The sequence below is a fragment of the Otolemur garnettii genome, unplaced genomic scaffold (genome assembly GCF_000181295.1).
Source record: "Otolemur garnettii isolate 467f Iridium unplaced genomic scaffold, OtoGar3 scaffold00005, whole genome shotgun sequence".
NCBI lineage: Eukaryota > Metazoa > Chordata > Mammalia > Primates > Galagidae > Otolemur > Otolemur garnettii.
Window position 1 is genome coordinate 41397825 of NW_003852400.1, and position 12314 is coordinate 41410138.

The window sequence follows — 12314 nt, forward strand, 5'->3', positions numbered from 1 at the left end:
CCAAGTAGCTGGGACCACAGGCGCCCGCCACAACGCCCGGCTATTTTTTGGTTGCAGCCATCATTGTTGTTTGGCGGGTCCGGGCTGGGGATTCGCACCCGCCACCTTAGGTGTACGTGGCTGGCGCCTTAGCCGGCTGAGCTATAGGCGCTGAGCCGTGCTTTTTAACTAAATCAAATTCTTAGAAAACTCTCTCTACTTGAGGCGAAAATAAAAGAAAAGAGACCAGTCCCAAGGTGAGGGGGAGAAGGAGGAAGCCAGTGAAGTCATCTTCCACTCACAGGCTGGCCTGGTTCACCCAGGCCCACCCAGGTCTACCAGCTAAGCCCACATGTGAGGATGTGTCAGTTTGCTTTCCTTCCCCAGAATGTGTTGACACAGGCATCTTTTTTCACACTTGATAAGTAACAAAGAAACCCCAAACTTGGAATTGATCCTCAAAGATTTCCCAACACCACTGTCTGTGCTTTCCCCAGCCTGCTGCTTCAGGCAACCTGAGGCTATCCCACCGCCCTGGGGGTGTGGAGGGAGAGGGGCAAATGTAGGAGCAAGCTCCAACCCGAGAGTAATTGGGATGGAATCCCATCTGGCAATGCAGGCAATTTCTCCAGTTTCAAAGGGATTCTGAGTTTGCCTGGACTTCTGCAAGTATGAGACAATGTGATAAGCATTTCCTAAGAACTCTGGAGACATACTAAAGAGGTCTGGAATCCTCTCTTTGCCTCTTGCTCTTCTTCTCCATCTTGTCTCTCCCATATCTTGTAGGTTTTCTCTCTATTTTCCTTTCCTCTTTATTCCTTTCCCCCCTCTTTTTCTGTTCCTTCCCCCACTTTCTTCTCTGATCTCCTTTGCCTTTCTCCTCTTCTCTGCATTACCCACCTGCCTTCTCTTTGTTCCTCACTCCCAGCCCTCCACCCAGAAAGGACCATTTGGTCCCTCTTTTGTTACTGCACATCACCACTGCAACACACATGCCACATATATGTTGACAATGACCTGAGGGTCACTGTCACTGGCAAGCTGACACTTTTGGTCCTGGGACTATGGAGACTCCCGTTGCTTTCCAGCAGAGGCCAGCCAGTGACAGCTTCCTCCAGAAGGTCTTTGTGCATGCCTCCCACATTTGCTCTCCGTACCTGCCCCAGATGTTAATGTTTCTGACCAAAGAAGACAGGGGGGAGAGTCTGTAAGGCACACATTTGGTCCAACTGCAAGAGGAACCATAGGACTTTTCTGGGCTGGACAACCACTGTGACATTTGTGGCATCATAAATCTCTCTAAGGCGAGAAACACAGGAGGTAAAATTTCAAGAATCACCATTTTGGGAGGATGTCAGAGAACAAAGCTTTCAATAGAAAAAAATCAATAGCCAGAAGGAGGTCACCTTCCACAGCAACCACACCAGTCTTCTTTCATCTGCCTCAGCTGGTCTCAAGATTCTCCACAGATCCAGGCCATACGGAGCTGTAAAACAAGGGCGAGGTATTCACCATAGATGGAGTTGCAACAGGAGATGGGGAAGGTGAGCTGCACAGTTGGGAAGATTTGCTTGAGAGAGCCAGCAGAAGCAAGGTGGAGAATGGAGGGCTGGCAGCTTTGCAATGACCAGTGACATCTTCTTTTTGTGGTTAGAGGACTAGAATCAACTGTTCTTGGGTTTCAGGACTTAATGTAAGGTAAAGAAAAGTATAACAAATTACACTGTAATAAAATTTGTCACCCAAATCTGTATTAAAATGTAACCACCTCATGTCTTCTAGATATAACATCTATCTACATTAAAGCTGGGACTGACACATATAACTGACAGGGAGATACAGGTACATTTATGTAATTTACACCATGTCTACTTCTAAAAAAATGAAATTGGATATTCATAATGTTATAAAATATAAGAAAAAATTAAGTAAGATAGGAACTGACAATCTTCACTAAGTCCCTCTCTAAGGTCTAAATTTAATGCTGGTCTTCCCAGCAGGAAGAGTAAAACAGAACCACATTGAGTTGCATATTGTTCATGGTCCAATAAAAAGAAGCAAAGAAATTCCTATGAAGAGGCAATTACTTTCTGTCTATGAATACTGAATTCCTAAATGGAAATTATTGTGTAGATTCTTTCAAAAACAACACAGGGTAACGTACAGGATAATGTCTGCATTCACAGTTGAGCAAAAGCACAGAAAAACACATATGTACATTTGTTGTTACTATTTTCTACAAAATGCCAAAGCATGAGTCCGGGCTTATGGCTTTCTCTAGTAGACAACATAATCTACGATAACATTTGTATAACTGTACAGACTTCTGATGATCTAACTGTACAAAGATAAAATTTACAAAGACAAGAAATTTACATTTCACTTGACCTCTGAAGTGTATATCTCAAATATGAGGTTGGACAATTAATTTTGTGAACTCATTCTAGAAAAAGGGCTACATACCTCATGGCTGAACATCACCAAGGTCACCTGGAAGTACTCCCCAGCCATCTGCTGACTGCAGTGATGGTCAGCAATGAGGCAGGGAGCACTTTTTCTAGGATGAGTTTGAGAACTTAATTGTCTGACCTCCTATGTCTCAAGCAAGTTTGGGGGGATGAATCACTGGCAGTCTACCATTAAATGTCTTGGCAGGTCCCTGAAATGTCAAAATGCTGAGCTGCTGATTAAAGAATGAACCACACACTGTAGCCAGGAGAGGAAAGCACAGAGAACTGTCCAGAGCTAGTGGCCTGCTATTTGGAGAACAGACTAAATGTCCCTATCAAAGCTGTAATTGTCACCCTCTGAATCTTTTCCTGAGGAACTCATATGGCTAGAGATGATGTAAACAGGTCCTGAAAGAATAGAGTCTATCATTCAGGCCAAGACCTAAACTATTTCAGTACTGAGAGATCATCTTCAGGGATTTTTTTTTGCAATTTTTGGCCGGGGCCAGGTTTGAACCCCCCACCTCTGGTATATGGGGCCGGCACCATACTCCTTGAGCCACAGGTGATGCCCCTTTAGGGATCTTTTTAACTTCAGGTGATTGGGTATTTTAAAGTGAAATTACTGAACTCCTACTAAAGATAACCACATGATGGAGAAATATGTACCAAAGGGCAGGTAAGTCAATGCCTTGTTTGATCATCACATTTCTACAACTATTCTCACAGAAGCCCAGGGTCTCTCAATGAGATCTATCATAATTCATTTAAATTGCTTATAAGGAGATTGGATATGACCTCATCTGAATTCCATTGAGGTGTGTCTTAAAAGCTCTGCAAGGAGTTTTCTGATTTCCCAAAGGTTTTTACTGAATCAGAAGACAGGATAGTCAGCGCTCAACTTTCTCACACAGGGAACAACTGCTGGTTTCAGTGAGATACAGGCAGTGGCAAAGTTCCTCCCAGAAACAGTCCTAGCAGAGGGTGACAGTCATTAGAACTTCAAAGGTAACCCACAGAATTAGAAGAACTCTTACTCTGTCTCTAACCTGCAGAATCTCTCTGTTCTAGCCATGTGAAAGGTCAAATTCAGGGATAATAACTTTGAGAGTAAGAAAAAACAGTTGAAAGACAAAGTGTTCATTCCTATCCAGTCTTAAATATTCATCTCAAGGACAGACATAGTCAAAAATAGTTTAGTAAATAATCATTCCAGGTACTAGACTAGAAATATGAGTGAAATTCTTATATTTAGACCATAGCCATTTGGATTTAGTAGACAGTAATAATGAATTGAATTGAATTGGATATTTTCCTCTTTCACTGAGGCCACTATTTCCTGCAATTATTATCCAAAGAGAAACAGTCTTCCCAACATAGCCTTCCCACAGATATAGCTTTTAGTGAAATCATTGCTTGACTAGTACATAAATCTTTTACAGTTATTATAACCAACTTTCCATTACCCAAGAGTTTAGAATGGATTTGCAGTTTAATCAGAAGGGGGAAAGTAATGTATACCTATACCTTGCAGAAAAAAAAATAAGAATTTCACAAATCAACCCAAATATCTACATATTCAAAGGCATCAATGTTCTGAACTGATGAACTAACCATCTGATGCCATATTATATGCCCACAACCACTACCAACCAGACACATACTGATACCCTTGTTAAAAACCAACGATGACAGCTAACCTTCAGTAAGTGTCATTTTACCTGAATTATCTCATTTAATCCCCACTGCCCTGTAATTATTTATAGAAATATTACTGTTCCTATTTTTGAAGCACAGAAAAATCAAGCAAATGTCCAATATCACAAGCTTTTAATAAAGCCATAATTTGAATCAAATTATATCTGCATCACGTAGTAAGTAGGTGTTTAAATGCCTAAATGTAATAACTCTAATAATCAATACGCTGAAATCCAAAAGGACATAGGTAGTGCTTCACATTCAACTTAGAATACAAGTTTTCTAACAATGAGAAAGGTTTGAGGTGACATGCATTAAACAACTGGCATGTCATTGAAATAGGGAAACAGATGGTTTATGAATTGGAAGAAGAAATTAGGATATGCTGAGGGGGAGTACATTTTCATCAGTTTCCTCTGGGATCTTGAAAAAATAGAGAAACACAAATGCAAAAGTTTTCTAGTGGTGGTGACTTTGATTATGTTGCTTTAGTTCAATTAGAAAAATGCACAGAGAACACCAGCATCTAATCAAGCTAGCGGAACTAATAAAGCAGATAAAGTAGTAAATCTTGTTTCTGGCAGCAGAATAAGTTGAGGAAACTGACCTTAGGAAGTGAATGGATGGTGCTGAGCTGGACAGACTTGAGACTTTGAGCCATAAGGACATCAGGACATCACTAGAGAGAAGAGTGACAGCCAAAGAGGGGAAAAGAGCCGGGCAGAGCCCCAGCACACCTGAGGCAGCGCTTAGCTCCCAGACTGCCTGCTGAAGGTGGGCCAAATGCTCGATGATCCTTCACAAACACCTCCAGTGGGGAATACAAAATTCAAAAGGAATCAAGTTGGTTCCAAACATCTGACTATAGAGGTGAACACACCAAGACATCTGTCAATACTCAGTCTTGTGGAAAACTTAGCCAGGGTCCAGGGGAATAAATTATCACATGGATGAGGGAGCACAGAGGTTGTCCCCAGATGTTACCTGAGACCAATGTGGGACTTGGTATGAGACTGAAATCTCATTTTCTATCACAACCTGGGTCCCCACAATTGCCTGAAATCATGGCCATGGGGGATTCATGCTGTAACCCATTCCTCATAAATAAATAAGGTGAAAGCCTTAAAGGAAGGTTAGAAAAGTGGACATTATTGTATTTCTTTTCCATAATTCAGCAGATGACTTGCAGATATCACCAAATATTCATTTAATGAATCATTCATTCATTGTGTTAGGCTAAAAAAAATGGCTCCCAATGATACCTAGGTCCTAATCCCTGAAAACTACGAATGCTTCCTTATGTGGCAAAAGGACCTTTACAGAGGTAAGTTAAGGATCTTGTGATGGGGACAGTATTCCAGATTCTCTAGATGAGCCCTAAATATGGCCCAAAGTTCCTGTAAGAGGGAGGCAGAGAAATTTGACACAGAAGAGGGAGAAAAGTAATGTGATGATGGATTTATAAGCCTTGTAGCTGGAGAAAGGAGCTATAAGCAGAAGAATACAGGCCACCACTAGAGGCTGGAAAAGGTGAGGAAATATATTCTTCACTCAGAGTCTCCAAAAGGAAGCCATGCAGATACCTGGCTTCAGCCCAGTGAAACCAATTTTGGACTTTTGACTCCTAGAACTATGAAAATAAATCTGTGTTGCTTTATGCCCCTAAATTGGCGATAATTTGCTTTAGCAACAATAGGAAAGTAATACATTGATCATTTATTGGTCATCCACTGGGGGTCAGGCACTAAACTGAGCAAGGCTCTTAAGAACAGTAACACACCCTGAGTGACCCAAGACATTTACTGTTGTCTCTGAAACTCAGTTCCCTTACCTCCAAAATGGGGCGACTACATATTTTACAGGGCTCCTAGGAAAATGTATAGTAATAATAGGATGATAAGTAATAAGAATAAGAAATCTAGCATTTAGTGAATGTTTACTATGGGCTACACACATTATTTCATTTTCTCTTTAAAATCACACTAAACCAAGGCAGGTGTAGGCAAAGCTGCTCAGGGGAGGGTGTACTGAGGGCAAGGGCTCCCAGTTGTGTATCAGAGGCTCCCAGTGGGTGCTGCTGAGCTCACTTCCCACCAGGTGTTCCTTCTCTTTTTCTTCTGTGCTGTCCTTTCCAGTTGGGAAGCACTTCCCCACCTGCCCATGGGGCTCTCTCTCCAGTTTTTCCTTCAGCACCCAACTCACAGGGCTCCTGGCCTATGCGATCTCTCCTGCACTCCTATGAGAGCCTTCCTTCCTCCTTTGGGTCCTGCACCTCTGTAGGCTCCTCCATTCTCTGTCACACAGAGTCAGCATCAGGGAGCTACCTGCTTCATCTTCGGTTGACTTGTGAGCTTCTTGTGGCATGGATCTGTCGGCTTCATCTTTGTACCCCAAGAACCCAGCAAGCACCTCGCCAGGCTGTAGGTGCCAAAAGTTGTCGTGGAGGCCAATGAACACACACAAAATCCTGGAGGCTGAGAAACTCCACATTGATAACAGCAGCTGCGCTGGCTGCCTCATTGCCAATATCTTTATTTAAAATCGGGGCCCTATCTTTCCTCCTAAGCTTTTTGCTGATGACATTGTCTCATCACTGTTTTCTTCCTGGTGCCACGTTCCTAGGGAGGTGAGACCCCATTTCTAGAAGCCATTTGCCCCCACCAATTTTTCATCAAAATCCCAGGGACTGCTTTCTATTAGTGGGATTCTAATATTTGCTGACAGTAGGAAATGGAGAAGGAGATTTTACTCAACTATCTGTTGTCTTGGTTTTTACTGCTTTCCTTTTTTTTCTTTTTAATTTGGAGAAATATTTCTAGGCAATTTATTGCCTGCTGGGTTAGGAGCAGAGCCATTATCTGGCACAGAAAGAATTTGCACATGAGGACATGGTAGAGAGAGGCTGCCAGAGTACTTAATATTTATTATTCCTCTACTGGCGAGGGTTTTATTGAAAATCAGAATAAAGAAGTTGGCCTATGTTTAAAAAATAAAAATAACACTAAAAATTATGTACTGCTATAAATTCAATTTGCAAATTATATTTCAATATGAAAAAAGGAATAAATAGTGAAGTAACAGCTCAGAGGAGACTTAGAGAATACTTATCTTGTCCAAAGCCGCTGCAGGGCCAGGTTACAATTTAAGCCAAACCCACTGCCAGGAGCATTGCTCTTAACGGCCACATGTGACATGTGGTAAGTGCTCAACCAATGTGCAGACTCTTGTCTGTCTTTCTCACTGTCGTTAAAGATGTGACTTTTTTTCTTTCATTAGTTAGACTTTTACTTATTTTTTCAGTGGTAGTTCCAAGGTTAGCAATATATATCTTTAATTTATCAAAGGATACATTTAAGGGGTCTGATACTACTTCACTTATAAGAACCTTAGAAGAGAATTAAAGATGTAATCCTTTGCTTTGGGGCAATTCCCCAGACCCCAAGATCGTGTCACCCTGTGATTCCCAACTGGGGCAGGTGGCAAAATCCACCAAGTCTAGCTGGTGGCAGCCCTACACAGAGCAGGCAGAAGAGAAATCACAGGGGCAGCTTGCCTTCTTCCTCGGTGATTCCCATTTCTTCTTGGCTCCAGGCGCTCCAGAGCCTTGACTCCGTAGTCACACACCGCAGAGCTACGACATACTCCGTGAAAGCCTGTAGCCCGGTGAGGTTGTAGTTTTGGGTGGCATTGAAATGATACTCAGTGAAGTTAACTTCCATCTACAAGACAAAGACAACTGTGAGCTGACATGGAGACAGCACATGTCATCGGTCCATTTTTCCTCTTCACGCCCAATGCTTTCTTACCTTTTCAGAATTAGAAACTCTCTAGCTCAAATTTTAACATACATAAATTTCATCAAAAACTTCCACATGTGTCTGGGAATAATTGGCACCTACACAGATATGAATCCCCCTCCTCCCCCCAACCACCTCCTTCCCCATTTCCTGTCTCTAAGTTTGCAGGGTTGAGACTCCTGCCTCTGGACTGGTCTAAGTGAACCCAGGCCTACTGCTTGCTATTCTGGAATATTCAAGGCAGAGCCCAGTGACCTGGGGCAACCTAGGAGGTGACTTCAATACCTAGAGATTCAGCTTCATGGAACAGCAGAAGACACAGACCCTAGCTGAATCAAATTCAATCATGTAATGACCTGGACCCAGGAAAATTAAAGGACTGTTTCAATGAAAGTTAAATAATTAGCAGAACTAGTACCAGAACACAAATTTCTTCACTCCTTGGCTCTTTCCCTTTACCAAAATCTCTTCTTTCAAACTTTGAGTGATAAGTCAGTGAAGCTGCTGAAAGTCTCCACAGCCTGAATGTATACATTCATTCTGACTCTCTTAGAGAGGGGAGAGGTAAATAAGTCAGTTCTCATCTCCTGATGATAATTTCTCATTAGTAAAATGAAGGTGTTACTTTATATAATTTCCAAAGTCCCTCCTGGACCCAGCCCTTTAAGGGAAACTAAAAATTGAGCTATTCCTTTTTGAACACAGTTAATGTTGCTACAATATAAAAAAATTAGCTATTGGCTTATAAAACTTGAGCTGATAAAAACAAGCTGCACTAAGAAGTATGCCCACTTGCTCGCGTGCGCACAGCTCAGACCATGGAGCCCTACAGGAGAAGGAAATCCTGATATTTCTTACATCTGTGAGAAAGCTGTGGAAATTAGTACCAAATTACAGCTCCTGAGCCTGAAGAAAACTGGGGAGAAGGAGGAGATATGTCTGTGGCAGGAAGCCAAATTCACTGCAGATAGACACTGGTGAGATGGGTGTGGAGCAGGGAGAGGCAATGACAGTTTTGCTGCTGAATCTTGGGTTCTCTGAGCATCCTCTCCAAACCACCCCTGGGGATGCTGTAGCAGCAGACTGGGGTTGTGGGGAGCATCACTTGGTACAATATGTCATTAGTTATGGGGTCCAGTTGGCACAGAATTAAAACCATTAGGAGAGGCCCAATCATAAGGTGCCCTCCATATATAATGCAATATAAAAATAATACTAACCCATACAGTGGGTCAAGGAGATCTAATAATACTCTATTTTACTTTTCATGCTTAAAAAAAAGTATATGATATTCTTTCTTTAAAAACCTTTCTAAGTTTTCCTTCTGCTTTGCTCTTACCCTTAGCACATGCTTGGCCTGCTTGGTGGGTAGCTATCACCATGTTGGTGCTCAGAGAACTCTGCCTAATGCATAGGCACAATTCTAACTCTGCCAGACTTCCCAGTCCCAGCCTCAGAGGAAACTACAAAAGCTGCACTGTCTTTCAAACAATGTCTTTATGGCTCCTTTTTACCTTGGCTTTTTATCTAGTTGAGGTGCCTTTGGTCCTCACAGGGTCCAAGATCAACTGATCCTTAATTTACAGGCTTAGAACTAAATATTCCACAACTCAACACAGGCAAGGGAGTCATACTGAAACACTAATTAGCTTCACCAGGTTTGTTTCTAATAACCTATCCTTTGTGCCAAATCCTAAAGTGTTTGTCTTAAGAGATGAGTCAGAAAAGGCCTAAATCAAACAGTCTTGAGATCCCTTTCTAGGATGTTGATATGATTTCATTGTGTAAAGGTGCAAGCCCTCTAGACTAGGACCCCAGGAAGATCTGGAGAGTGCTGAAGTATGGTCACATGAATGACAAACCCGGAGTTAGAAAACTTGGGCTTAGGTTTACAACTTATAAACCTTATGACCTTGGACAGATCATTTAATCTCTCTACATCTCAATTTCCTAATCTGTCAAAATGAAGATAGCAAGGCCTCATTGATAGAAAACTCGCTAGGCTTTAAATAATTTGGAGAGTAAGAAAGTACTTTGAAACCTATATAATATCATACAAATATGGGTCTTGTTATATGGACATTTGGGGATTTTAGGATTCGTTTAAACCAACATTTATTGAGCATAGGCATGTGCCAAGCAAAGGGAAAACAGAGATGAAAATCAAGGTCCTTGCATTTGAAGACCTTGCAGTCTAATTGGGAGAGAGATAAGTTTAAACGTTTAGTTGTTAAGTGTGATGTGAGAGGTGAGGCAGGCAGAGAAGGGGCACCAGGCTCTGGCGCTCAGACAAAATATGCCACACCCGAGTTCTGAAAGATCAATGGATGGGGGCGAGAGCAGAGGTGCAAAAGCAGAGGATGTTCTAGGGCAGTGGTTCGCAACGTTCCTAATGCCACAACCCTTTAATACAGTTCCTCATGTTGTGGTGAGCCCCAACCATAAAATTATTTTCCTTGCTACTTCATAACTGTAATTTTGCTACTGTTATGAATCGTAATGTAAATATCTGATATGCAGGATGTATTTAGGCAACCCCTGTCAAATGGTCGTTCGATACCCAAAGGGGTCACAACCACCTGAGAACCGCTGCCTAGGGAGCAGCACAGAATATGGAGACAACATGATGCAGAGGAAACAAGCCATGCAGAATTACTAGAGAGGCAAGAGCAAGGTGGAAGATGAGCTTGAAGGGATGGCTGGGGGCCAGGTCTCAGAGAGTTAAGGACTCAGACCTTCCTCCACTGACAGACGGTTGGGAAGGGCTGGATTGGTTTAGCTGGGTTTAGAACCAAGGAGACTTGTTTACCTTTGAAAGCTGAAAGGACAAAGCGGGTACTAGCTGCACATCCCACCTTCCTTCTCATGTCCTCCAGGAGAATAGGAGGAAGGACATCTTACCTTGAGGACTGGAAGGAAGGCGGGAAAGATGCAGGATGCCTACAGCTGAAATAGTTTATGCTTGTTGTTCTCAGTGTTGTACCAGGTTGAGTAATATTCCAGGAGGACAAAGGACCTGGTTTGTTTTTCGTGTTGAATCCTACCTGAGCAGCCATAGTGACTCTGGGCTCAAACAGAAGGATCAAGGATTCCCAGCCAGCAGATCATCGTAGAAGTTCCTTTGGTTCACTGAGACCATGATATGTGGGATGAAGGAAGATAAGCTTGTGCTATGCTGGGGACCACCCTGCTTAGCGGTTCCCCCAAATACAAATCAAGGAGTCTATTGTTACCAGTAGTCAGGTTCAAGGAAAATGCTTCCAGAGCTGGCTTAGAAAGGAAGTTGGGAGGAGGATTGGCCAACATGATTTCTCTAAACATACGGCAAGTAAAGCTTAACCAATTTTCTTTCCTGAAGATGTTCTAGACCAGGACAGTAACAAACATGGCCATCTATGGGTTTCCACAAAGGCAAGAGTCCCATGATAGCCTTCTGGACAACATGAAAAAAGTAAGCTGCATGACTGCAATTAGGTATCTCCATAAAAACCTGAATAGTTGATCACCCCTCAAAAAAGGAGGGGTTGATTCTCTGGATGGTCTCTACTGGCCTTACATAGGGTTCTGATGTAATCACTATTTTTATTAATAATTAATAAAGATGTAGAAGTATCAAATCTGAAGATACCAAAAAGTTAGGAAGTAAAAAGTTAACTACAAGTTTGGGCAATCAAATAAAGATTCTGAATAGGCTGAAATGATGGAAAAGACCAATATTAAGAAATTCAATAGGAATAAATAAAACATCTAACTTGGGTTAAAGACAACACATTATAGGCTAGTAGAGATGTGTTTTACTAGCAAGTCTTGGTGTTGGGGACTCTTAATAATTTAATTGGCTAGTAATTGATTAAGAATCAATAGTGTGAGAAAGGCTCTGTGCAATGGCTCACACCTGTAATCTTAGCACTCTGGGAGGCCAAGAGGGATGTATTGCTTGAGCTCACAAGTTCAAGACCAGACTGAGCAAAAGTAAGACCCCCAACTCTACTAAAAATAGAAAAACTGAGGCAAGACGATTGTTTGAGCCCAAGAGTTCGAGGTTGCTGTGAGCTACGACACTATGGCACCCTACCCAGGGTGACAGCTTGTGACTCTGTCTCAAAAAAAAAAAAAAAAAAGATGTGATTAAAAGGTGATATCATTTCAGGCTGTACTGATGGAGATGGAAAATATTTTCAAATATCTTCTGGACTTTGAGGTAAGATTTCTTAAGACACAAAAGGTATTAAGAAAAAAGGAAAAGACTGATAAAATTGACAGTATAAAAAAAGTTCTCATCGAAAGTCACAATTAAGAGTGTGAAAAGGCTCGGCGCCTATAGCTCAACCGGCTAAGGCGCCAGCCACGTACACCTAAGGTGGCGGGTTCGAATCCCCAGCCCGGACCC

At 42.1% G+C, this 12314-nt stretch overlaps 1 protein-coding gene across 1 annotated transcript in view; it reads right to left on the reverse strand.

Moving 5' to 3' along the window:
* IL31RA (interleukin 31 receptor A) overlaps positions 1-12314 on the reverse strand; it is a 61992-nt gene that overhangs the window by 16247 nt on the left and 33431 nt on the right. The window contains exons 7-8 of the mRNA XM_012811877.2: positions 7681-7846; positions 1386-1465 (exon numbers count right to left, since the gene is read on the reverse strand). Of these exons, the coding sequence (XP_012667331.2) occupies positions 1386-1465; positions 7681-7846 (246 nt within the window). The remainder of the gene's footprint in view (positions 1-1385; positions 1466-7680; positions 7847-12314) is intronic.